This window comes from Bos javanicus, chromosome 28, assembly GCF_032452875.1.
Source record: "Bos javanicus breed banteng chromosome 28, ARS-OSU_banteng_1.0, whole genome shotgun sequence".
Taxonomy (NCBI): Eukaryota; Metazoa; Chordata; class Mammalia; order Artiodactyla; family Bovidae; genus Bos; species Bos javanicus.
The window spans coordinates 9,883,112-9,910,590 of NC_083895.1; the positions used below are offsets into that span (position 1 = coordinate 9,883,112).

Genomic DNA, 27,479 nt, shown 5'->3' on the forward strand with positions numbered 1-27,479 from the left:
TTTAACTTCTATGCAGAGTACATCATGAGAAACGCTGGACTGGAAGAAACACAAGCTGGAATCAAGATTGCCGGGAGAAATATCAATAACCTCAGATATGCAGATGACACCACCCTTATGACAGAAAGTGAAGAAGAACTAAAAAGCCTCTTGATGAAAGTGAAAGTGGAGAGTGAAAAAGTTGGCTTAAAGCTCAACATTCAGAAAACGAAGATCATGGCATCGGGTCCCATCACTTCATGGGAAATAGATGGGGAAACAGTGGAAACAGTGTCAGACTTTATTTTTCTGGGCTCCAAAATCACTGCAGATGGTGACTGCAGCCATGAAATTAAAAGCCGCTTACTCCTTGGAAGGAGAGTTATGACCAACCTAGATAGCATATTGAAAAGCAGAGACATTACTTTGCCAACAAAGGTTCTTCTAGTCAAAGCTATGGTTTTTCCTGTGGTCAGGTATGGATGTGAGAGTTGGACTGTGAAGAAGGCTGAGTGCTGAAGAACTGATGCTTTTGAACTGTGGGGCTGGAGAAGACTCTTGAGAGTCCCTTGGACTGCAAGGAGATCCAACCAGTCCATTCTGAAGGAGATCAGCCCTGGGATTTCTTTGAAAGGAATGATGCTGAAGCTGAAACTCCAGTACTTTGGCCACCTCATGCGAAGAGTTGACTCATTGGAAAAGACTCTGATGCTGGGAGGGATTGGGGGCAGGAGAAGAAGGGGACGACAGAGGATGAGATGGCTGGATGGCATCACTGACTCGATGTACGTGAGTCTGAGTGAACTCCAGGAGTTGGTGATGGACAGGGAGACCTCGTGTGCTGCGATTCATGGGCTAGCAAAGAGTCGGACATGACTGAGCGACTGATCTGATCTGATCTGAAGGTTATTCAACACTGTAAGGTCCTGGCTTTAATGCAATGACAAAGAAAGTGGTCAGAGGGCTCTGAGGAGAGGAATCGCACGATCTGACCCATTTTAACTGCTGTGTTGAGAGCAGTCTGAAAGAAGAGGGAGTGTGGAAGCAGTGAGGCCAGTGAGGAGGCTAGTGCAATGATTTATGCAAGAGCTGACAGTGGCTTAGACCAGGATGGCAGCAGTGGAAACACTCAGATTCTGGGTATAGTTTGAGGGGCGAACCAACTGAATAAGAGCACATAATTAAGAGGAGTCAGAATAAGTGGGATGACAGAATAAGAGGAGTCAAGGATAACCCCAAGGTTTTTGAACTGGCCAAGCAGAAAGGTTGGAGTTGCCATTTATGGAGCTGGGGAAAACTGGAGATTTTAGGGGGAAAATTAGAAGTCAGTTTTGTCCATGTTAAATTTGAGATGCCAATTAGACTTTAATGCAGAAGTCCAGTGAGGAAGGTTTTCCCCACACTTTCTTTACAGAAAGAATAATCAGCTGTGTCAAATGCTGCTGGTAAGTCAAGTAAGATGAAGACTAAGAAACACAACTGTAGGGTTTAGCAACATCCAGGTCACTGGTGATGCTGACCAGAGGTTACAGGTAGGGTGGTGAGGAAAAAATCTGACTGGAGCATCTCAAAAGAGAATCTGAGGAGAGGAACTGGAAGCAGCAAGCATACACTATTTCTTCCAAGAGGTTTTCTATCAAGACAAGCAGACACACAGTAGCTGAAGCAATGTGGCAGTCAAGAAAGGGTTTGTCAAAAACGAAATCTACTATCAAGGTTAAACTACTTCAGGTTGGCTATACATTCATTTATTTACTTATTACAGATACAGTCACTCTGGGGAATAAAAATTTAATACAGTTTTGGAGGACAAAAATAGTCCTAACATAACCAAAGATTTACTTTAATCAGTACTAAGAAATAGGGTAATTTTCATTTGACTTCAGAAATAGTTAAAGTTTAAATAAGTTAAAACTTCATTTAGTCAGTATGAGTGTAATTAAACTGATTCCATGATCTTTTTGAAAAAGTATATCTATTAATATAGGCAAATTTACCTTGGTGTTATCAAATGCTAACAGGAGTGTTCTGCCATTTGTTAAAAATATTTCTACAGCATTATCCCTCAACTGCCACCAACGCTTGTGAACTTCTTTAATTTCTTCATATGTCCAGGAAAACGATGCTGGTTCCAATTCTCCTTGAAGGTTCTAAAGTCAAAGGAAATGACATGAAAGCATTTGCTCTACATGAAATAGAATCTCTTTAATTTTACATTTTAAAACACTATCAAAATGCAATATAAAGCCTTCCTTCTGTGGCAAAGTAGCAGATAAGATTCTCTAAAAATCTTCCTGCTACTAAACACTTCAAAATGCTGGATAAAATCTAAAAACAACTGAGTTAATAAACTTCATTTAAACTTTGTTAATAGGCTGTATTTTCCAGATAAGTTTTATGTTTATAAACTGAGCAGATAGTATGGAGTTCCCACATATAGCTTTTCTGCACTCAGTTTCGCTACGGTGAACATCTCGTGCTCATGTAGTACATGTGTTACAACTGATGAGCCACTATGGAATAGATTATTCTTAACTAAAGCCCATAGTTTAATCTCGGTGTTGTGTAGGTCAAATGGGTTTTGACAAATGTTTAATGACATGTGTCCACATTACAGTACCATACAGAACAGTCTCACTGCTGTGAGATTCCCTTCTGCTCCACCCAGCTGCCGCTGATCTTTTTGTTGCCTCTACTGTTTTCCTTTTTCCAGAAAGTCATACGGTTGGAATCATAAAGTATGTACTTTTCAGACTGATTTCTTTTAGTAAGCAAATATTCTTTTAAATGTATAGCTCAGCTTGCAAGAAAGTAAGGGAAAATGAAATCTCTAGGAGTCAAAAATAAAGAGAAATTTGAAAAACAGCAGTAAGGAGGAAGTGACACTTTGGTCTGCTCTATGTGTGTCTTACTGTGTCCCAACTAATTTTTAGAAATAGAGGCAGGAAATATATTACAAGGAAAGCAAAATGTTTTAATGCAAAGGTAATATTCTCATTCTTAAAACCAAATTCCTCCCTGTTTAGCTTCAACATGTAACATACTTTCAATTTAACAAACATTAATTAAGCATCTACAGGCAAGGTGCTTGCTAAGTGCTCTGCATGAAATAAATCTATACATGATAAAAAGGGGGCACAGGATATTTGCACATGTTTTGGAAAGGCAAGACAGCAAATGTCACACAGGAAATAAGCACAAATGCTACAAAAGTACACAGAAAGGAAGGATCCTTCAATTATTAAAAAGCAAGGGTCTTTTTAGAGCTTCCATTTAGGTGGAAAAGGTCATCTTTTGGACCCATCCAGAAAAAAAGCTGATTCATGTATCAACTATTAAACTCTTTTGTTCTAAAAAGATACATCTTTAAAAATTACATAACTATACTTTTGTTAGCTGGGATAAATACTGTAGTAATTGCTATGTAAATCACAAAATAATGCCTATTCAATTTTGGGGGATTACATGAAATACTTTAATGATTTTTTTTAACATGATTTACTTTACAATAATATTTTATGTTTTCACTCCCTAATTTCTTTGAATCAAATATGTATTAACCAGTAAATCATACATAGTCTTATTTAAATGCATCCTTATGAATTCCTGGCTTTAGAACTTCTGAAACAAAGAGCCTTATTTCTCCTGTTACAGGACTCTCAAAGCAGTATTTTAATGGCATGTAAATGAATTCAAACAAATCAAATGTTTACTGTACCAAAATGTGAATTGAGTCCTTTTTGTTATTTTCAGATTAATGTAAGTATTTCCAGAAGAATAAAAATTATGACTACTAAGCTAAGTGAACATTAGGATTACTTAAGTTACTAAATCAGACAATATTTTTCTTTCTTTTTGAAGGCAAATGTATGTGACAATAAACAGGGAGTAGCAAGAAGTTTGATGCTACAGAGGATAGTGGTGAGAAAGAACGGACATAAACTGAAATAATACGAATGCTTCAGAATCTGACCCATAATACTTGCTGCTGTGAAACTCAGAACATGAGTCAGAGCGGATGGCATGGTCTTCTTATGGTCTTCTTTTTAAAATTATCTTAAAAACTGGAATTCAGACAAATTTATACTGAGTGTGACAAGAAATGAACTCTTAACAGTTCTACCTGCTTTCTGGCTGTATTAAACTTATACATGTGGGAATTTGTCTAGATTCATATAAACGCAAATTTAAACCACTACTCACAGAACACTCAACTGTATCAGAAGCGTTATCTTCCACAAAATACATTCCACATTTACCTGCAGAAAATAATTGGTTGTGAGTTTATAAATGTCTGTGCACTATTATCTTATATAGTTAAAAGCACCTCTGGAGTCAACTGGACCGAATTTGAATCACAGAACCCAGAAGGAGTTCTTAATACTCAGTAAGTATGGCTCAGAGGTTAAAGTGTCTGCCTGCAATGTGAGAGACCTGGGTTTGATCCCTGGGTCAGGAAGATCCCTGGAGAAGGAAATGGCAACCCACTCCAGTATTCTTGCCTGGAGAATCCCATGGACGGAGGAGCCTGGTGGGCTACAGTCCACGGGGTCACAGAATTGGACATGACTGAGCAACTTCACTTTCACTTTCATTTTTGAATAGCATCCATGAGATCCTGGGCAAAACCCCACTGTGCTTTAGTTTCCTTATAAAAAGAATGGGGTAGGGAGAAGACTCTATTTCATAGGGTTACTGTGGGAATTATATAGAATATATGTAAAATGTTTATTAACAGTGGTGCTTAGTGCTAAAAAAGTGCTGGCTGTTTATTATTACCAGTATTTTTCTTAGGTTACTGGCATATTACTTTATTTTGTACACATTAACTGAATTCAAGTTATAAACTAAATTTTCTAGCAAAAGAGGAATCCTTAATTATTTTGCTGACTTAAACACTCAATAGGGCAGAAAAGTAACGTGTTAGTCGCTTAGTCATGTTCGACTCTTTGCAACCCCATGGGCTGTAGCATGCCAAGTTTCTCTGTCCATGGAATTCTCCAGGCAAGAATACTGGAGTGGGTAGCCATTCCCTCCTCCAGAGGATCTTCCTAATTCAGGGACCGAACCCGCATCTTCTGTGCTACAGGCAGATTTTTTACTGTCTGACCTCTGATGGCTCCATCAGGGCTCAGACAGTCCCCCCAATTTTCCTGCTTGAGAGGCTGTTAGTAATGCACATCCCTACATCATGTATCCAAACGGTGGGAACTTCCTGGAGCTCTGCACTGGATGCTGGTCACCCTGAGCCCTGGCATGGACAGCTCAGAGAAGGGCACCATCTCCATCCTAGTGACTGTGGGGCTCAGCCCTGGCAAGCTTGAAACTCTGCAAGTTAGGGCTTTGAGGCTATAGAGCTGTAGCCTACTGCAGTGACTCTCTAATTTGAGGGTGTGTCAGAATCACTGCAGGGTATATAAAAATGTAATGTCTGGACCCCATCCACAGAGTTTCAGATTCAGTGGCTCTGGGCAGGGGCCTGAGAATTCGTTTTTCTTAGATGTTCCCATGTGATCTGGATGCCCCTGATTTGAGAACAACTGGCCCACAGAATACAAATCAGTTCTTTAAGGAAATAGAGACTACGTGGTTTAATGCTATTCCTTCAAGTCTTGAGGAAAAAATTTCTCACTAAATGTAACTATCCACGGATAGTCTTGGCCTTTCTCTCAGAAGTACAATGAGGAATATAAATTAAGAATAATCTCGAGGTGGATATATTTCATGTGTATAGGGATATCCATTAAAACAGTAGGCATATAAACATACTAATGATTCTTTACTTTAGAATTAAAAACTGATACATAATAAAAAAAACAAATTTAAAAATGTATACTCATGAAGAAAGTTAACTTTATAAAAATTAAAATGCTGTTTATATGCTTTTCAAAAAATAAGACTGTTCATTTCTTCACATTCATGAGTCATATGCATTATAGACAATGTTAAGGCAAAATAACCTATACAATATTAGAGACAGTTTATCTCATTTAATGGCAGTCTGTCAAAACAATGTTTTAAATTATCTAAGAATAAAATAGGCGCAGTGAATATGTATAAAAATCTTCAAAATGTAACTTACCTAATAACAATTCACCAGCTGTCTCTCTAGATGGTGCAACGCTGATACACCTTCGATTGACTCTGTCAAAACATATTTAAAATTACTATGATTAAATGTTTTGAACAATTTCAGAGAATAAAAGCTTTATTTTATCTAGTAGAAGATTTCAGCAGAGCAGACAAGAATTTCAAAAGCATATAATGTCTTGTTAGAGTCCACATGAAAATATTTTCTCATTTCTGACATTATAATGGCAGAGAAAATAACGGCAACTTTTAGAAAAGGTGAATGATCCCTACACCCTACACAGAATACAAGACTCAGTTATTTAAAAGAAACTTCAATATTTTATATTTTGCAGTACATAAGCAAACATTGGTTCATGCCTCTGAACAAACACAGGAAAGAAATGGAGCGTTCTAGGAGCAAAGGGGGATTCAGAGTCAGAAAAGTTCTTCTATTCTTTAGTCCAGTCACTTAATCTTGACTCTCAAGTTTTTTATCATAAAATGGGCCTGATAACAACCTCCACTACAACCACAGTGACAGTCCTATCAATAGTTACCATACTGACCCACAATCCTCAACAATGCTATGACATGTTAGGTGTGACTTATCTTCCTCACATAACAGACTAAGACTGAAGTCCAATGAAAACTCTCTATCAAAACTCTGTTCTCTTTGGATTTCGGGCATTCAACTTTGTCCTCTCTTGAGCCATGTTCAGGTCTTTTCTTAAACCATTGCATTATCTAAAATAAGCATCATATAAGCACTGCAATAGACTATTAAAGTATTTAACACATTCAACAAGAGAAGATGTCTTATGGATTCAAATTTACCTTATAGACTCACTTGCAGCTTTGTCTTTTACAGTAGAAGAGAAAGAAGAATGAGTTTTGTCTTCAAATAGGTAAGAGAGTGGTGGCTTGACCACATCTGTTGAGGAAAAGAGATTACATCATCTTTGTGTAATGACCACAGTTATCTGCTATTTATATGTTGAGTCAAGAAGGCACTATTACCTTCTGATTTCTGTCGATCCCTAAGCAGATACTTATTTGGAATAGTTAAGTAACATCTCTGTAAACGTCTCCTCTCTCGATTTGGCCCTTCTGTTGGATCCAACTGCCATGAAGTTGGATAGTAGATGGGGTCATACCAGACTGCTCTACAAGTAGAAAGAAAGGTTCAAGTGGCAATTTGAAGTACTTATAACTTAAAAAAACTATGTAAATATTTAATACATAAGTCAAAACTGATCCACTCAATTGAAAAATCCAACTATTTATATAACTAGACAGGGATATGCATACACATGGCTTTCCAGGTGGCTCAGTGGTAAAGAATCTGCCTGCCAATGCAGGAGACTCAGACAACGCAAGTTCGATCCCTGGGTCAGGAAGATCCCCTGGAGGAGGAAATGGCAACCCACTCCAGTATTCTTGCCTGGAGAATCCCATGGACAGAGGAGCCTGGAAGGCTGCAGTCCATGGGGTTGCAAAGAGTTGGACACAACTGAGCAACCGAGAACAAACACACTGCATACACACAGTACAGAAGAATAACAAAAAAAAAAAGTATCCCTCTGCTCTGGAGTCCAGTCTCCTTGCCTCAAGGCAAGCTCTGCTACTAGTTTCTTATACCTATTACATTTTTAAAAAGATACAGCATGACTACTATATATGCTTTGTGATATATTAGACTTAGTATGGTCAACTAAAGAAAAAAAATCAATTTCCAAATAAATTTTTTTCATTTCCCATTTTGTCTATTATCTAATGTAACAATCAAAATTATTCATTTTTGTAGCAATTACATTTCTAAAAATGTTTTAAAATAATTAACATTTGAAATGAAAGGAAATAGTTTTTAGAAATAGATAAAAGAAGTAAATTACCCTTAATTCTACTACCCCAAACATACCAAAATACTGTTAGTGATTTTCATTTTTTAAAATTACAGTTATAACTCATATACACACATATTTTCTTATATACACATTCCTATATCCTGCCTTCTTTATTATTATTTTAAATGGCTAATATTATATTGAGTGAAAAGATCATACTGTATTTATTACTACTGTTATATACTTAGTTGTTTCTAATTCATTCACTAACATAAAAAATGCAGAGATGAAAATTTTTGTTTTTATTGATTTTGCATATTTTGAATATTTTCCTTAGGATAGAATCACTAAAATAGAATAACTGGAACTAGAAATAAATTGTTTATACGGTTCCTGATATATTATGTCAAAGTATACAATGCCACCAAACCTCTGATCAAGAGCTAAGATACATTCTTCCTACTGTGGAGATGAGTTCCTAAAAAAACTTTTTATTTTAACATAAAAGGTAAAATATAGTATCTAAAAATTTTTAAAAACTAAATTAGCCTCTAGCAATATTCAATTTTTCCCATCTGCTTATTAATTCTACTTGTCTTATGTGAAGAATATATTCATGTCTTTTGCTCAAACTTTTGGGATTTAAATTTTTATTTTCAAACTTCTATGATTTTAAAATAATAAAAATACTAACTTTGAAATACATGCTGAAAATAAATTTTGATGTTTTGTTGTGGCTATGCTTGTTAAATACACTGGAAAAAAATGAAAGTTCAAAGCCATTAATTTCTTCTTTATAGTTTCTTCAATTGTGTTTGATTTTAGGAAGTTATCTATCAGAGTTGATAAATACTCTATTTTCTCCTGCTTTGTAAACTTTTTAAGTTTAATTCATTCATTCACCTGGAATTTGCTTTAGTATATAGCTCCTCAAAGTCATAATACTAATCAGTTATGTTAACCAAATTCAGAGAATACTATTTTAATTTCCCTCTTTTCACTATTTGTGATGCATCTTTTTAACTGTGTTACTGAAGTCTTAACTAGAAAAAGATGTATTTCCCAACTGTCTTGTTTCAGTGATTTCCCTATTCTTTTGCAAAGATATTTTAAAAAGAAAGCCAGTAAACAGATATTACTCTCTGGAAGAGCTAATGTCTCTCTCATTATTTTTTTCTCCCTCCTAAGAATTAAAAAATTCTCTTGGGTATATTCTTTAAGAGGAAATAAATTACAAATTATTAAACAGAAATATTTAAGCTAATGAGAAAGTATTATGAATTTCATTCTAGAGTGAAAATAACATCAATATAAAACATTCGTGCAAGACCACTGAAAGCCCTCCCACATTGCCCACCTGTCATGCGTCAGTTGTTGAATAAGCTCCTGCCAGTGTCTGCTGGCACTCAGATCCACTTTGTACATTCCTCTGATATGCTGGATCACCTTTTTTCTCTCAATCCCTTGGGAAAGAGACACTGCCTGGGTGATATCTGCAGCTATTTTAGATATATCCTTTGATTTTGAATCCAAACGCTGAAAGAGACTAAACAGACAAAAAGCCTGTAAGTTAAGCATATGTATAGGAACATTAAATGTATATCAAAACATGGTACATTAAAGCTAAAAGCATATGCAAAATATAATGGGGCTCCTAAAAGACATAACTTTTAGCACACGTGAAATCCTACCTTTGCTGATTATTATTAACTGTTTTCTGCCAGTTGGCTTTATTCACACCTTCTTCAGTTTCATATTTCCTTTGTTCCTAAAAGATTTAGATAATAATATACTATATAAAACTTATTATTTATCATTTAACACTGGCACAGAACCCAGCAAACTAAATTTAAAACCAAGTTAACAAAGGAAAAAAAAAATTGTCTCCTGGAGACCAGAATATTAAAATAATCACCTACTTAAATAATGTTCTAATTCCCCTTTGGTTCCACACACTTTGGGTCACAGAAATCAGGGTGGAATAGTTAACTAGGGCTGCCAAACCCAATGGGTTTGCATAGCTGCTTGCTTCCTTAGTTTGCTTTTTCACTAAAGAACTGAGAACTTGAGGCTGATGATTCAACTTGCTTGTCATTATTAAAACCTTTTTCTTCCCTGAAAGCTAGTGGTAATGAATATGGATGACCAAAGAGAATAAAATGCTCCTTAAAATAAGATTATTTGTTTTCTCATATTAAAAAAGCAATATAAAGTATAAGAAAATTATCATTTGAAATTCACCATCAGTGGTACTCTATAATAAAAAAATCTCTCAATCATTCTTTAGTTACAGTCAATGGGATCTCCTAAGAAAACTGTTTCTTATGGTTTCACTGACTCACCTCTTTGATCACTCTAATAAGGTCTGATTTTGTTGATGCACTGGGAGGGATGCACTTATGACCACATAATTTTAAAGCATTCATAAGCAGTTCTGCTGTGTCTAGTTCTTCTTCAGTCAGTTCATCTTTGTGATTATGTATCAACTCTGACAAATACAAAACTAATTTGGCTCCATGCTTTAAAAAAAAAGTAACAATTTTTTTAATTAAAAAAATTTTAAGTCATAAAGAATGTTTATTTCTTACATTTAAATTCTTTAACAGTAAATTAAATTTTATTGCTGCATTTATTTGGCTGAATCTGGTTTAAATAAATCAGCTAAAAAGACATTTTGGGGACAACTGAAGAAATTCTCACATGATTATGCACCGAGTATATGATGACATTAGAGTATATGCTAATTTTGTTAGGTATAATAATGTTGTTATGGTGACATAAAAAAGTCTTTTGAAAAAATGTCATGATTTATATAATTTACTTTAAAATACCTCAGGAAAAAAATTATGATAAATATGATAAAAATACTAACAATAGTTAGACCTATGAGATGGTCATATGGTATTCATTAAGTATTCACTAGTCTCTATTTTTCTTAGTATGTTTGAAAATTTTTATTGTTAAAGGTAAAAAAATGGAAAAAAGAGGAAAAAAAAGAAGAAAGGAATAGAAGTAATAAAGGAAAGAAGGAAAAAAGCAAGCACACAAGCTTTTGGGGAAAGAATTTTAGAGAGGGTTTGCTAAAGGAATACAGAAAATAAGCTTGGGATGAAGGAAAATAATTCTTAGTCCTTCTCATATGCTAAGTCACTTCAGTCGTGTCCAACTCTGTGCGACCCCATAGACGGCAGCCCACCAGGCTCCCCCGTCCCTGGGATTCTCCAGGCAAGAACACTGGAGTGGGTTGCCATTTCCTTCTCCAATGCATGAAAGCGAAAAGTGAAAGTGAAGTCGCTCAGTCGTGTCCGACTCTTAGTGACTCCATGGACTGCAGCCTACCAGGCTCCTCCGTCCATGGGATTTTCCAGGCAAGAGCACTGGAGTGGGGTGCCATTGCTGAACTGGAAGGGAAACTTTCCTTTAAACTTTAAGGTAAGAGTCTCTTTAATTTCTGCTTAGGAGAATAAACACTGGAGAAAATACCAGAACAAAAAAGTATCTTTGGATCCATTTTTAAGCATTCACTATTCCCTGGGGAGAACAAAAGGTGAAAAACTCTAAAACCAGTTAGGATGTCAGTATTCAGTATGTGAATATTTGGGAGAAGGGTTTGGTTTAGGTTAGTCTTTTATGAACAGGCCCTATAGACAAAATGAAAATGTTACTTAAGAAATGAAAACGGTCCTTCCTAGTGTAAAACTAAACCAAACTTTGATTCACGATTTCTTAAGTGGCTCTTTTTTTTTTTTTTTGAGCACACATGCATACTTTTATTATCTATGCTGGGATTCCAAAAGACATGGCTACCATTTTTGCTTTAGACAATCATTTGACTTTGGAAACGTGAAATTTCATTTTTAGATAAGCTTTGTTTATACCACTTTTATGGGCCTCCCTGGCAGCTCAGACGGTAAAGATCTGCCTGCAGTGTGGGAGACTGGGGTTCAATCCCTGGGTTGGGAAGATCCCCTGGAAAACAGAATGGCAACCCACTCTAGTATTCTTGGCCGGGGAATTCAATGGACAGAGCAGCCTGGCGATCTACAGTCCATGGGGTCACAAAGATTTGGACATGACTGAGTGACTGATATGCACACACATGCCAGTTTTAGTGCTTTTTATTTACTGTGCAGATCAAAGCTTTCTTCCGTTAAGTGGCTCTTTCATGCCAGAGATATTACACCTGATTGTTAAGTGTACACTATATATTATTTAGACATTAACTTTGCCAACAAGTTAAACATGTGTAATTTTATTTTTTAACAATTTGCACTCATACAAATATCACTGTATTTGGCTTTATGATATTTTAAACTGTGAATAGTCAACAAATGGATTTGGAAACTATTACATTTTAGGTGATATTTAAATTCACATGCTGAATCACATCATGTCGTTTCCCAAAAGCATAAGATGAACATATGCAATGATGAAAATAGCAAAGCACATTTTAATGTAACATTTTAAATTAGTCAGGAGACAGCTGTTACCTGACCAAAAGAGAAAAATGAACAGATGCTCTGCAAGTAAAAGGCCTGAAGAGTTGGCAAATAAAGAGGAATGGTAAACGACTAGAATATTTTCATATGTGCATCTTAAAGGTAATAATCTTGATAGAACTCTAAAAATATTTCAGTTTAGTATTCGGTGACATTTTAAAATCATCTTGAAAAACTACCAGAAATGTTTTATTTTTTCATTCTGAATGTCCAAAGAAACATGATTTTCCTAGACACTGAAGCTGTTTCTAATAGCTCATTTTAACATCTTCTGATCAATCATTTATTGACTGTAGTTTCTGGGACTAGAAAAGTTGTTTTTGGAGACATGCACACATAGAAATCTTATTTCCTGCTCTCAGGAAACTGATTTAAGGAATTGAATTTAAACACAAACTCTTAGAAAATAACAAAATGTGTAAAAATAAAATTTTCAATGAAGTTTCAAGAAGAAAGAGTTCTGAATTCCTACTAAAAGAAGGAAGGAAGGTTTTGAAGGTGGTACCATATGATGTGGGTGCATGGCTAAATGGACACACAGGCAGATAGACAGACAAAGTGGAGGAAAGAGAGCGCTGCATGCTGTGGGGACAACATGAAAAAAGCAGCTTATCAGAAGAACCACAAGGGATGTGAAGATGTTATGAGAGAATAGATGAGGAGCCACAGACTGGCTGGAGAATTAACCAGATTCAATAGAAGAGAAGCTTGGAGCTTTAAAAATCAGGCAGACTACAGATGGAATAGAGCTTGTAGGCAGTTATAAAAAAAGGCACAAGAAGAGCTCTCTATACTGCTGTGGAACCATTGCAGGATATATTGTTAGCTGAAGAAAGTAGAGTGAGAAGGCTCTGTATGGTTCATTACCTTTTTTCATATAAAGAAGTGAGAGAGAGAATACATACACACGCCCACGTGTGTGTGTGTGTGTGTATGTCACAAATTTGCTTATACCCCCAATACAAATAAAAACCAAATAAGGATGGTAAGCTACAGGGAAAGGGAAAGAATGAGGGAAAGCTATAGAGATAAAAACTAGAAACTCTTCAACTGTGCTGTATTTCACAATTTTGATTTTGAAACCAGGCTGACATTTTACAGATGGCTCAGATGGTAAAGAATCTGCCTGCAATGTGAGAGATATGGGTTTGATCCCCAGGTTGGGATGATGCCCTGGAGAAGGGAACGGCAACCTACTCTAGTATTCTTGCCTGGAAAACCCCATGGACAGAAGAGCCTGGCAGGCTACGGTCCATGGGGTTGCAATGAGTTGGACATGACTGAGCATGTCCAAGAAATTTCCCTATGCCCTTTTCCATTCAATTCCCCTTCTCACTGTCCCCTTCCTCACAGAGACAATTACTGTCCTAAATTCCATGACTATATCTTAATTTTGCCTGTTCTTGGGCTTCATATGAATGGAATCATAAAATGCCTACTCTTTGGTGTTTGGCTGTCCCTTTCAATGACACCACAATTCTGAGCTTCATCCATATTAATGGGTGCATCAGTAGTCAGTTCACTTTTATTGCTATGTAACAGTCTATTGTATAAGTATACCACAGTTTAGTTATACATTCTCCCACTGACAGATACTTGGGTTATTTCCAGTTTTTGGCTATTAGAAAAAAGGCTGTCACGGATATTCTCCTACTAGTCTTCTTATGGACATATGCTTTAATTTCTCTTAGGTAAATATCTAAAAATGGAATTTTAGCATCACAGGCTAAGAGTATATTTAATTTCATAAGAAACCGCTAAACAGAACAGTTACACCACTTAAATTCTCCATCTACTGCTTGCTAAGTGATAGAATTTATAGATTCCAAAACAGCTTGAATATTTTGATTTTACCATTCCAGATGATCAACAAGTATTTTAACTTACTGTAAACATTTTTGAAATATGTTATATGTACTGCTATTTGAGCCATTCAGTATAGATGTTTCATGGATAATATAATGCTTTAAAAAGTCTTCAAACAGTTCTTAAAGAAAACACTTCAAGATTTAGTAACTAACTATGAAGGATCTTATAAGAACTCAGGTATAGAACTTCTTAAACACTGGAAAAAGGAAGGGGGATTAAACAGATTAAACAAATTGACTCTGGTAAATGGCATCTGAAGAAAGATCTCAGAAAATATTTGTTTGGTTAGAAAACTATATTCATGGTATTTGGCATGAAAATACAGTTTAAATTCAGCTCTTGATTTGTACAGTTTTATAATAGTTATTACTTATGAAGTATTGGGGTACTTACTTGCAGGGATGGGCTAAGACATTCTCGCAGTATTTCCTGATGATTTGGTTCACGAACTATTTCAAAAATTTGCTTTCTCTCTTGTGAAGGGTGGGCTGGAGACAACATATGCACGAGCAGTCTCCCAAGCTGCATTCGGAAGGTTTCCTTACAAGACCATAAGATTTTAGCCCACTGCTGTTTGGAACTACTGGTTTTACCTGAAGCCTTAAATCAAAAAGGAATGAATTAGGATCAAATTTCTTAAACAATAATATAATAACCCCAACACAGCCCTAAAAAATCATGGAACATGTTTTATTCTAGAATTTTCAAACAGTTGAAATTAGGAAGATATACACATCCACACAAACAGGGTTTTAAAAGAGATGGATGTGCATAAGTGTTTATAGTGGCGCCGTTCAAAATAGCCCAAAGGTAGGAACAATCCAAATACCCACTGATGGATGAATGGGTGAATAAGTGCGATATATACTATCAGAACAGTGGTTAACAGGGACGGGGGGAGAGGTTAATGCGGAGTTACTGTTTAATGAACACAGAGTTTCAGTTTCTGATAACGGAAAAATCCCTAGGGATGGACAGTGGTAATGGTTGCGCAACAATGTGAATGGACTTAATATCACTGATTTGTACATTTTAAAATTGTGAAAATAGCAAAATTTATGTTATGTATGGTGAGTGAGTGATGTTGCTTGGTCGTGTCCGATTCTTTGTGACCCCATGGACTGTAGGAGCCTACCATGCTCCTCGGTCCATGGGATTTTCCAGGCAAGAGTAGTGGAGTGGGTTGTCATTTCCTTCTCCAGAGGCTCTTTCCAATCCAGGGATCAAACCCGGGTCTCTCTCATTGTAGGCAGACGCTTACTGTCTGAGCCATGAGGGAAGTCTTATTTTACCACAATTTAAAAAGGGAGAGATAAAGAAGCTAAAGCCCTAAGACACTTAAAAAAAACTACCCAGGGTTTGGAGATTTTAAATGGCAAAAAAAGAAAAAACAGAACCATCAAAGAACAACAGTAAATAAGCCTACCTGGATTTTACAATATAAAAGAGAAGCATTCGTAATAGAGGCTTGAATTAGTACTAAAATATTGAATATTGCTGTTGTTGTTTAGTTGCTAAGTTGTGTTCGACTCTTTTACGACCCCATGGACCAGGTGGCGCTAGTGGTAAAGAACCTGCCTGCCAATGCAGGAGATGTAAGGGACCCAGGTTTGATCCCTGACTTGGCAAAATCCCTTGGAGAAGGGCATGGAAACCCATTCCAGTAGTCCTGCCTGGAGAATCCCATGGACAGAGAAGCCTGGTGAGCTATAGTCCATAAGATTGCAGTCAGACATAACTGAAGCAACTTAGCATGCATATATAGACTGTAGCCCATCAGGTTTCTCTGTCCATGGGATTTTCCAGGCAAGAATATTAGAGTGGGTTGCCATTTTCTTCTCCAAAGAATCTTCGTGACCCAGGGATCGAACCCTCGCCTCCTGTACTGGAAAGCAAATTCTTTACCACTGAGACACCAGCGAAGACTAAAATATTGAGTAAAACTGTCACAAATTAAGAATTGTATATAAATTGACCATCAATATCCCTTAACAAATAACCAAATAAGCTGTGCTTTCGAAGGTGGTCCCACAAGGGTTAACCTAATCCTGATCAAATATCCTTTATCTGGTTTAAAAATTGGAATTAGTACATTTTAGAGTTTATTTTGAGTTTTGGAAATGGCTCTCCAGTTACTCCTAGTCCTAAGGGCTCTTTGTGAATGACTCAGTTCTAAGTGGAACCTGCAGACAAGAAAATCTAGTTATACTGGCAGAATCATGATTTATGAGTTCTGCTAGAATTAAATTAGCCTTTGCTATCTATGAGTGTACTGACCAATTTTTTCCCTATGTTCAACTATATATATGACCCACAAAAACCTAAGTGAGTTGACGATAAATGGAGCCTGATGCTTCTCAGTATTCTCTACATAATTTTGAAGATATTAGACCTGTTTAAGCCAACATCTGCACTTCATAATTATCCATAATAATAACTCTCGAGTAAGCAGCTATAAATAAAGTCCTTTAAAAACAGGTTATTAGTTTAAGCTCTCATAGTAATCATCAAATTCCTATTCTTTTCTGATACAGAAAAGATACAGAAACTTCTACTCCTGAGAGAGAAAGGGATGACAGAGGATGAGATGGATGGCATCACCAACTCAATGGACATGAGTCTGAGCAAGCTCTGGGAGTTGGTGATGGATAGGGAAGCCTGGCGTGATGCAGTCTATGGGGTCGCAGAATTGTACAGGACTGAGCAACTGAACTGAACTGAATACAGACACATAAAACCTCTACTCCTTCTTTGTGAATGAACATTTCCCATGTAACTAATTTACTCACACTAGATACTTTGAATCCTTCTACCAGATACATGAACATTTCTTTCTGAAATGGATTGAAAACAGAAGGCTGTTCATGATGAATATTTTCTTCAGAAATTTCAGTCTGGGAAGCTGAGGTCCTGCTTTGAGTTGTACTTTCTGGAGTACTCAAAATGTCAATAATATCTGGATTAAATTCTTTGAATTAAAAGAAGAATAAAAAATTAGTCAAATCACTAATACTGAGCCATTACAAATGATAGTGACAAAAATAATCTATGTAGTTACTAATTCAGTTATCACAATATAAACGCGTAATAGCTGCATTTGATGTAAAAAATACAATATACTAAAGAAAGTGAATTCACCTAAAACAATGCAGAAATTTAAGCATACGAGTCATGCAATCCTAAATTAAAGCTTTATTTTACTAATGAAGATGAATTAAACTACAAAATTATTAAAGTCATGAAGGTTCTTGTACAAATTGAAGACCATGTGATATTTACATTAGATAGACGTGCAGACCTGTTTAACCGGACATGCTCTCCCATTAAATGCTGTGTATGTGATAACAGTTCAATTTCACAGTTTACTCTAGAGGCTGGTTGTCCCAAATATAAATTAGAAAAGTTAAAAAAAAATGGGTGTCACTTGAAATTTTTTAGGATTTTGGCTTATTTGTATTGTTTTTGAGTATATTTCTTTGCATAGCTTTTTTAGTGTTTGTTATAGGCATTAACGTTCATACATAAACATCTAAATCATTAGCTCCTGTAGAAGTGCACCCTGAAACCACAAAGTTATAGCCCAACATTATATATCAGAATGGCTAAAACTGAAAACAGTGCAACTTCTAATGCTGGTGAAGACATGCAGAAAACTGGATCACTCATACATTGCTGGTAGGAATATAAAATTATACTGCCACTCTAGAAAAGGCTGGCAGTTCCTTAGCAAGAACAAAACACACAACTATCATACCACCTAGAAACTGCACTCTTGGATATTCATCCCAGAAAAGCAAAGACCTGAGTTCACACAAAAACTTTCACATACATGTTTATAGCAGCTAGCTCGATTTGTAATAGCCCCAAACTGGAAAGTACCCAGATCGTCTTTCAACAGGTAAATGATTAAACTGTATATCCATGCTATGGAATATTACTTACCAAAAACAAAAAGGGAACAGATTATTGATACATGTAACATCCAGGATGACTCTCCAGAGAATTACGCTGAGTGAAAAAAGTCAATCTTACACATACTGTATGGTTATATGCTGTATGATTCCATTTATTTAACATTCTTCAAATGATGAAAATACAGAAATGGAGAACAGATTGATAGTTGCCAGTGATTAAGGAAGGGGTGGGTGTGGGAGAAAAGTGGATGTGGCTCTAAAAGGCAACATATAGATCTTATAGTGATGGAAGTGTTCTTTTTCTTGAGTGTCCTGATGTCAATATCTGGGTGTGATACTGAACTATAGTTCTACGAGATCTATGGGGGGAAACTGGGTCAAGGGCACACAGGATCTCTCTGAAGTATTTCCTAACAATTGCGTGTGAATCTATGACTGTTTCAAAGGAAAGTTTAAAAAATATATTGGAGGTGCTATACTATTTTAAATTTCAATGGTCAGTATAGGCCAGCATTTAACATATTAAAAAGTAGAATTTTATTCAAGGATACTGAGTCCCAATAAATTATTTTACTAGTATGGATACTAAAAATTTTTTAATGCTGTTAAAAAAGCTGAAATTTAGCCAGTTCTCTTTACTGTCTGAGCCACCAGGGAAACCCCTCTCTTAAATTATTCTCATTTCAATATCTGAGCAAGAACACATTTATTCTCTAGTCCTACCTTGATAAACAATCCTGTTAACTGCAAAAACAGTGAGCCTCTGCAACCTCTGTGCAAGCTCTGTTTCAGTTGCCTGGACAGGGTTCTCTTGGCTCATTCTCCGTTGCATCATCACATGAAGTTCATCACTTGCTACTGAACGCATTTTCATCAGAAGAGAGTCAGTTTGAGCAAGGAGAAATTTTCGAGGACCTTTAAGTATATAAATTAAAATCAAGTGCTGGAGTTAACAAGGATCAAAGAAACCATTTCTGCTATAACTTTTTGATTATCAGACAATGAAAAGAACTTTATTTAATTCAAAGGTAATTTATACAAGGAAAGACAGTGATTAAGAGAAAGTGATGTTTTTCCCTCTTTGAAGAAGTGCAACAGTACCTCTGATTTCAAAGTCCTAAATAACAATGCTACAGCTTGTGACATAGCTTAGTAGGATGGATATCCTTTGGAAAAATTTTAGTCCTCTGAAAAACTCAATTAGAAGGGTGTATATATTCAAACATTTTCAAATACTGTTTCACTTCTTTGTATTCCAAAATAATCAATAGATTTTTCAAAAGCATATCATGTTTTAGCAAGAACATTACTATTTTTGGGTAATTAACATTGCTGAAATGGCACCCCACTCCAGTACTCTTGCCTGGAAAATCCCATGGATGGAGGAGCCTGGTAGGCTGCAGTCCATGCGGTCTCAAAGAGTCGGACATGACTGAGCCACTTCACTTTCACTTTTCACTTTCTTGCACTGGAGAAGGAAATGGCAACCCACTCCAGTGTTCTTGCCTGGAGAATCCCATGGACGGCAGAGCCTGGTGGGCTGCCCTTTATGGGGTCGCACAGAGTCAGACACGACTGAAGTAACTTAGCAGCAGCAGCAGCAACACTGCTAAATTTTATAAATTATTTTTGAGATGTGTATATAGTGACATAGTAGGAATCAGTCAAATACAGTGAAGAACTCAGAAAGGAGAGTGTAATTTCAGTAATTTATTATTAAAATAATTTGAAACATGCATCACATGTGATTCAATCCTACGAAAAGCATTTCCTGAGAAAGGTTTCCTCAGGCTGAAGAGGCAGGAGTGGCTTCCTGCACCATTACTGCACCTGCTCCAAGAGGCACCCCACAGGGAGTGGATCCAGGAGAAAAGGAGGTAACTGAGTCTTGATTTACTGGATTGAAGGAGAAGGGCATCGGAAGATGACCATAGGAACCAAAATGACGTCTTGGTAGGTGAGGAGTAATGGAATCCTTCATTGGAACTGAACCTTTTTTTAAATTATGAAAGCATATATCAAAGTCCACAAATAGCCTCTATAAACATTACTTACAATAGGACTTAATGACTCATCCTGCAAGATACTGAAACATTTTAATAGCATTTTAGATTGTCCAGTATTTTAGGTAATCAGTATTTTTATCAGTTAATACAGCTTGGTGTGTAGAGTCACCTTTGAGACAAAAATGGAGCAAATACAAAGAAAAATTCATATCTGGGATATATTCAAGGATAATATTATCAGATTAAGCAAGTCATCCTAATCTCTGATACCACAGACCTGGAAGGAGTGGGTGTGAAAGGACACAAAAAGATGGGTGTGGGGCCCCATCCAGCAGTGGCTAATTCTAGGCCGTGGTGGATCTGTGACACAAGGAAGCTGGACTGGATGACTATCAAGGTCTTTTATCAAGTTAAAAATTTTTAGGATACTATAAGCCTCATATATGTGGCTGGAATGTGAAGTCAAGTGGGCCTTAGGAAGCATCACTATGAACAAAGCTAGTGGAGGTGATGGAATTCCAGTTGAGCTATTTCAAATCCTGAAAGATGATGCTGTGAAACTGTTGCACTCAATATGCCAGCAAACTTGGAGAACTCAGCAGTGGCCACAGGACTGAAAAAGGTCAGTTTTCATTCCAGTCCCTAAGAAAGATAATGCCAAAGAATGCTCAACTACTACACAATTGCACTTATCTCACATGCTAGTAAAGTAATGCTTAAAATTCTCCAAGCCAGGCTTCAGCAATATGTGAACTGTGCCCTTCCAGATGTTCAAGCTGATATTAGAAAAGGCAGAGGAACCAGAGATCAAACTGCCAACATCTGCTGGATCATCGAAAAAGCAAGAGAGTTCCAGAAAAACATCGATTTCTGCTTGATTGACTATGCCAAAACCTTTGACTGTGTGGATCACAATAAACTGTGGAAAATTCTGAAAGAGATAGGAATACCAGACCACCTGACCTGCTTCTTGAGAAACCATTATGCAGGTCAGGAAGCAACAGTTAGAACTGGACATGGAACAACAGACTGGTTCCAAATAGGAAAAGGAGTATGTCAAGGCTGTATATTGTCATCCTGCTTATTTAACTTCTATGCAGAGTACATCATGAGAAACGCTGGGCTGGAGGAAGCACATGCTGGAATCAAGATTGCTGGGAGAAATATCAATAACCTCAGATATGCAGATGACACCACCCTTATGGCAGAAAGTGAAGAAGAACTAAAGAGCCTCTTGATGAAAATGAAAGAGGAGAGTAAAAAGGTTGGCTTAAACCTCAACATTCAGAAAACTAAGATCATGGCATCTGGTCCCATCAATTCATGGCAAACAGATGGGGAAACAGTGGAAACAGTGTCAGACTGTATTTTTGGGGGCTCCAAAATCACTGCGGATGCAATCATGCAGCCATGAAATTAAAAGACGCTTGCTCCTTGAAGGAAAGTTATGACCAACCTAGACAGCACATTAAAAAGCAGAGACATTACTTTGCCAACAAAGGTCCATCTAGTCAAGGCTATGGTTTTTCCCAGTGGTCATGTATGGATGTGAGAGTTGGACTATAAAGAAAGCTGAGCATCGAAGAATTGATGCTTTTGAACTGTGGGGCTGGAGAAGACTCTTGAGAGTCCCTTGGACTGCAACGAGATCCAACCAGTCCATCCTAAAGGAGATCAGTCCTGGGTGTTTACTGGAGGGACTGATGTTGAAGCTGAAACTCCAATACTTTGGCCACCTGATGCGAAAAGCTGACTCATTTGAAAAGACCCTGATGCTGGGAAAGATTGAGGGCAGGAGGAGAAGGGGACGACAGAGGATGAGATGGTTGGATGGCATCACCGACACAATGGACATGGATTTGTGTGGACTCCGGGAGTTGGTGAGGGACAGGGAGGCCTGGCGTGCTGTAGTTCATGGGGTCGCAAAGAGTCAGACACGACTGACTGACTGAACTGAACTGAACATTAGGATAAAATCAAAACTCCTTAACATGGCCCATATGACCTGGTCCATGCCATCCTGTAGCACCTCACCTGGTGGCACCATCTCATCAAGGACTATACTCCAGCTACATGGTTTTCTTTCAGTTCTCTGAACAAGCTTAGCTTTTTGCTACCTTGGCACCTGTACATCAACTGTTCATTCTGCCTGTAACACTCACTGACTTCTCTAATTCCTTTCTCATCCCTTGTATTGAAACCTTACTTCCTCAGAGACTTCCCTAACCCTACATGTAAGTCAGGTTGCCCTGCTCTATATGGTCTCTATTTCTATCCTCTGTATTTCTCTACCATTTTATGGTAGAAAGGTAGAATCTGTGTCTTTCTTAATCCTTGCATCTTTAACATTTAACTCAGTGCTGGGCACATGGTAGGAGCTCAAGGGATAACTGAATGAGAACAGCACTGAAGAGAAAGCTAGAGAATAATCTCCTCTTGGAGGAAAATCTTCTCAAACACTATAGTTTAACTTCTGAAACAAAGCAATGTTTTAAAATGTGAGTGATGTAAGAATATAGGAGAGTCAAACTACCTTCTATTTATAATTAAGTAAAATATTATTTAAATACTCACCAGCAATGCTCTTTCGCTTTTGAAACATTGTATGATGGGGAGCAGAAGGCGACTGAAGTGAATCTGTAAGGTTTTCAGAGTCATGATTTGCAGTGGTCCTTATAAATTCCATAGCAGCCTGGAGAACTCTAAACTGTAGAGCAACAGCCATATCTAAAAACAGAAGATACTAGAATGTTTTCAAGCTATGTGATTGTAATCGAGTTGACTTTTATATTAATACTAATACAATATCAAAACCGTCAATAATGTTTTATTAGACATAAATTTTAAAATTTTGATCATGGGTTCTTGATGGTAGTAAACATTTTTGAACTGTCTTTAAAAGCAACTTTAAAGCAAATTTCCAAAGGATCACTATAAAAAATTCAATGGAAAAATACTAGCTCACAAATGTATTTCATTTCATGTAATTGTCTTAAAAGAATAGGCTTTTTAATACAGAAGGCAAAAGTTTAACCAGAAATTCTCACATTTTTCTGCTCCATATTCACTTTCATATTTGCCACCAAAGAAAATTAAAGGGTATTATTAGTCAACATAAGCCTTTTAGTTCGACTTGGCAAGAAAAATCAGCAGCTTCTTTTAATATGTTGCCAGCTACTAATTACATCAGGGCATCACTTGTAATTTTTGCCATTTAAAAAGGCTTCTTTTTAAAGCCAGTAAACAAAGTTAAGGGTGAACAATTAGTAAAACAGTTTTCTCTCCTCTAACCCACTCTCTCTATAGAAGCCAGAGAAAGAGATGAGGTTCTAATAACAGTTTTGGCTATTATACAACTGTTCCCCCCAATCCATAAAAATTAAATCTTACTTTGGGTCCTCTTGTTTTTGCTATTTTGAAGATATCCAAGCAGTACAATAAGATCTTCAATAACTCTAAAATACTGTGAGCCTGAGGAACTGCAAGCACGAATTGTAACTGCTATGAAAAGTTGCTGTATATCACAAGCAAGTAATCTGTATTCATTCAAAGGAATGCTAAAGAAAAAGAATAAATAATTTAAGGCAAAAAGAACTGGTTTAAATTCCTGTTCTGTTAGCATGCATTCATTCATTCATGCATTCATTTGATATTTATCCATGCTTACTCTATAGCAGGTCATATGAACTACAGGCTAGGGACAGATAAAAAGACAGACTTTGACTCCTGTCAAAATTCAGCTTGCAGAGGATCAGACAAGTGAACAGATAACTATAACCAGTAAACGGTGGTAAGTGTAACAACAGAGACTAACACAAGATACTGTGGGCATGCACCACTAGGTTCCCAGCCACCAGAGGTTCTATGGGTATGAAGAGGTATATTCCGAGGCTTCTCAAACATGGTGACTCTGAATAAATTAATTGACCTTTCTGAATCCCACTTACACAAAGTATGGTTATTTTAAGAGTTAAAAGAGACAAAGGTTTGAACATATATTAATCACTTGCATGTGTGCCCAGTTACTTCGGTCATGTCTGACTCTCTGCTACCCTATGAACTATAGCCCTCCAGGCTCCTCTGTCCATGGAATTCTCCAAGCAAGGATACTGGAAGCGGTTGCCATGCCCTCCTCCAGGGGATCTTCCTGACTCAGGATTGAACCTGTGTCTCCTACGTCTCCTGCACTGCAGGCAAATTCTTTACCAATGAGCCACTGGGAAGCCCACATTAATCACTTATAAGTACCTAATAAATATGAATTAGTTACTTCTGTCCCTCAATTTTTAACCTTGATCATCCACCTCAGTGTGTGATATTAAGCTTCTCCACTCCACGTTTTCAAAATCAAGCAAGAGTTAGAAATGGTAACTTTTGAGGCCAATCAATAGAGTAGCGTGTACAGACATTCTGTAAGCACAATTTATTTAAAACAACAGCAGTAAAAAACAGCTCTTAGAAGGAGCCTGCTGGTACTCTTTCCAAGTTCTACCAATTTCATGTACTATACTGTAATCAAGACTAGACGTTTTGAGGAAATACAATACTTTGTATTTCTCATCTGCGCAAGACACAGACCCTAAATAAGACAGGTGCCCAGTGAAAACTGAACTAAGCTGACTACGAATTCTCTCTTGTACCGAGAGAGTCTCCCTGGCCTAGTGAGTCTCCCGGGCCTAGAGAATCACTGAGGATATGCTCTGCCTTCTCTGCAAAAGTATATTAATATTTAATGCTTTAACATGCAGTAAGATGGTGCTTCTGAAGATTTGTAACATAAATATTATGCTAATAAAAATGTTACACTGTATATCCTAAATGAGGACACCAAAGGCACAAAACCCAAATAAAAATATAACCTCCTGATATATTTTTCAAAATTGTTAATCAATCTGGTGGGCAACCATTTGCCAATGTACTTCTGACTGAGGGGACATATGTATACTTCTGGCTGATTCAGTTGATATATGACAGAAACCAACACAACATTGTAAAGCAATTATTTTCCAATTAAAAATAAATAAATAAAAAAAAAAAGAAATTCAGTATGGTAGTTAACAGTGGGAGAAAACAGTGGGTAGGAAAAGTGGGAGAGTATGTTGACTGTAAAGCAGAGACTTTTGAAGTGAGAAGATTCAGCCTCAAGTTCTCTATTTACTAGCTATATGATCTGCAACAAGTTATTATATCTCTCAAATTCTCAAATTTCCTATTCCAGAGGGGGATAATACTTTCTATAAGACCATAGTGGAAGCTTAGTTAATATATCTGCGGACAGGTAAATTTGTTCAGGGGCTTCCTAGGTGGCTCACGTGGTAGGAATCTGACTGCCAATGCAGGAGCTGCAGGTTTGATCCCTGGGTCAGGAAGATTCCTCAGAGAAGGAAATGGCAACCCACTCCAGTATTCTTGCCTGGGAAATCCCATGGACAGAGGGGTCACAGAGTCGGACATGACTGAAGCGACTGAGCACACACACAAATTAGTTCCTTGTTTTCAGGTTCTAAATACCTAAATGTAGGTCATATAAATATCTTAAAAAAAAAAAAAAAACTTTATTGAAAATGATGGAAAATATACCCTCTCAAATCTAATCAGATTTGAAGGAAAGAAATTCTTTGAAAATATTATGGAATATCAAATGCTTTAAAGTAACCTGCTACTAAAGTTTTTTCTTTTCCAAAGTTGTTAATCAGAGGTAGTTTTAAACAATGATTTAAACTTACATCTTTTCTAATCCATTCAGGGTTGCTACTGTATTACATAACACGTAGAGTAGACCATTATCCAACAACATATCTGCTACCTTAGAACAAGAATTTAATATTTGGAGAAGAAGTAAGAGAGCATTATGCAAGAGCACATTGTCGTATAAGGAGGTCTCTATTAGTCCCAGTATAGGAATGACAGACCACTTCTGAAAAAGTCCCATGTTTTTCACATCTTCCAGATCAAATCTATAATAAATAATACACAAGAGCATGTTAGAAGCAACTAACCATGAAATAAGGAAAAAATGATTGCAAAATTGGCCATTTTGTTGATCTGATTTTGAGTTCCTGTATATTATTTGCCTCTGTGATGGAGGTTATGGTTTTTCCAGCAGTCATGTATGGATGTGAGAGTTGGACGATAAAGAAAACTGAGGACCAAAGAATTGATGCTTTTGAACTGTGGGGCTGGAGAAGACTCTTGAGAGTCCCTTGGACTGCAACAAGATCCAACCAGTCCATCCTAAAGAAGATCAGTCCTGGGTGTTCATTGGTAGGACTGATGTTGAAGCTGAAACTCCAATACTTTGGCCACCTGATGCGAAGAGCTGACTGATTTGAAAAGACCCTGATGCTGGGAAAGATTGAGGGCATGAAGAGAAGGGGATGACAGAGGATGAGATGATTGGATGGCATCACCGACACAATGGACATGGGTTTGGGTGAACTCCAGGAGTTGGTGAGGGACAGGGAGGCCTGGCATGCTGCAGTTCATGGGGTCGCAAAGAGTCGGACACGACTGAGTGACTGAACTGAACTGAACTGATGGAGGGAAGTTATTGATGTGTTTTACACCTCATTTTCCTTATCTGTCAAATGTGTGTGATGATACCTGGTCTACTTTCTTCTCAAGGCTGTTGTGAGAATCAAATGAGATGATGCAGAATTGCTCTGAAAAAGCCAAAAGCTTATGCAAATGAAAAGCAATATTGTCAATGCTACAATTAATAGGTCAATTCCTTGATGTCTGAACTGGCCTACTTGCAAACAAGTAGCAGACATTTAATAAAAAGACACACTTCTCTCTACTTTATCAGATATAGAAATAACAGCTTAACATTTCTGCCAAACTTTTGGCTTGGGAGAAAAATGTTCTTTAAGTTTTGCACTTATTCATTAATCCATGAGCATAACACCAGGTCAAAGCTCAGGAGTCGGTATGCTGGTTTACTCTTTTCTCAGATAACCAGCATCCCTGAGGGGAGTTCGGAGCTTGTCTATGGATCCCTCATGTAATCTGCTGCTGAGACTATGGGGGCCACCTTCTTCTCAGGTTAACACTGTATGCCAAATCTTAAATATCACTTTCTTTCATTTGATGCAGGATTTCTTTCTTTTCAGTGCCTAGCTAGTGAATGAAATGCAAAGCAAGAAGTTATAAAAAGAATATCACATGGAAAATAATAAATTGGTTCACCTGGAAAATGACTTCTAGCAGATTTTTTCTAAAAGTGATAGAATAATTTTAAGAGTCAGTTCAATAAATTTTACATTTAAGAAAAAAGATCCCCAATTCTGGTGAAGG

At 36.9% G+C, this 27,479-nt stretch overlaps 1 protein-coding gene across 17 annotated transcripts in view; it reads right to left on the reverse strand.

The window, feature by feature from the left end:
- Positions 1-27,479, reverse strand: part of LYST (lysosomal trafficking regulator) — a 176,359-nt gene that overhangs the window by 47,322 nt on the left and 101,558 nt on the right. For all 17 annotated transcript variants that reach the window (XM_061404894.1, XM_061404887.1, XM_061404890.1 and 14 more), the window contains 14 exons: positions 25,910-26,140; positions 23,574-23,740; positions 22,758-22,910; positions 18,901-19,092; positions 17,053-17,231; positions 14,657-14,863; positions 10,238-10,414; positions 9,587-9,663; positions 9,253-9,441; positions 7,069-7,214; positions 6,886-6,982; positions 6,062-6,123; positions 4,183-4,238; positions 1,977-2,129 (listed from right to left, as the gene is read on the reverse strand). In XM_061404894.1, the coding sequence (XP_061260878.1) occupies positions 1,977-2,129; positions 4,183-4,238; positions 6,062-6,123; positions 6,886-6,982; positions 7,069-7,214; positions 9,253-9,441; positions 9,587-9,663; positions 10,238-10,414; positions 14,657-14,863; positions 17,053-17,231; positions 18,901-19,092; positions 22,758-22,910; positions 23,574-23,740; positions 25,910-26,140 (2,086 nt within the window). The remainder of the gene's footprint in view (positions 1-1,976; positions 2,130-4,182; positions 4,239-6,061; positions 6,124-6,885; positions 6,983-7,068; positions 7,215-9,252; positions 9,442-9,586; positions 9,664-10,237; positions 10,415-14,656; positions 14,864-17,052; positions 17,232-18,900; positions 19,093-22,757; positions 22,911-23,573; positions 23,741-25,909; positions 26,141-27,479) is intronic.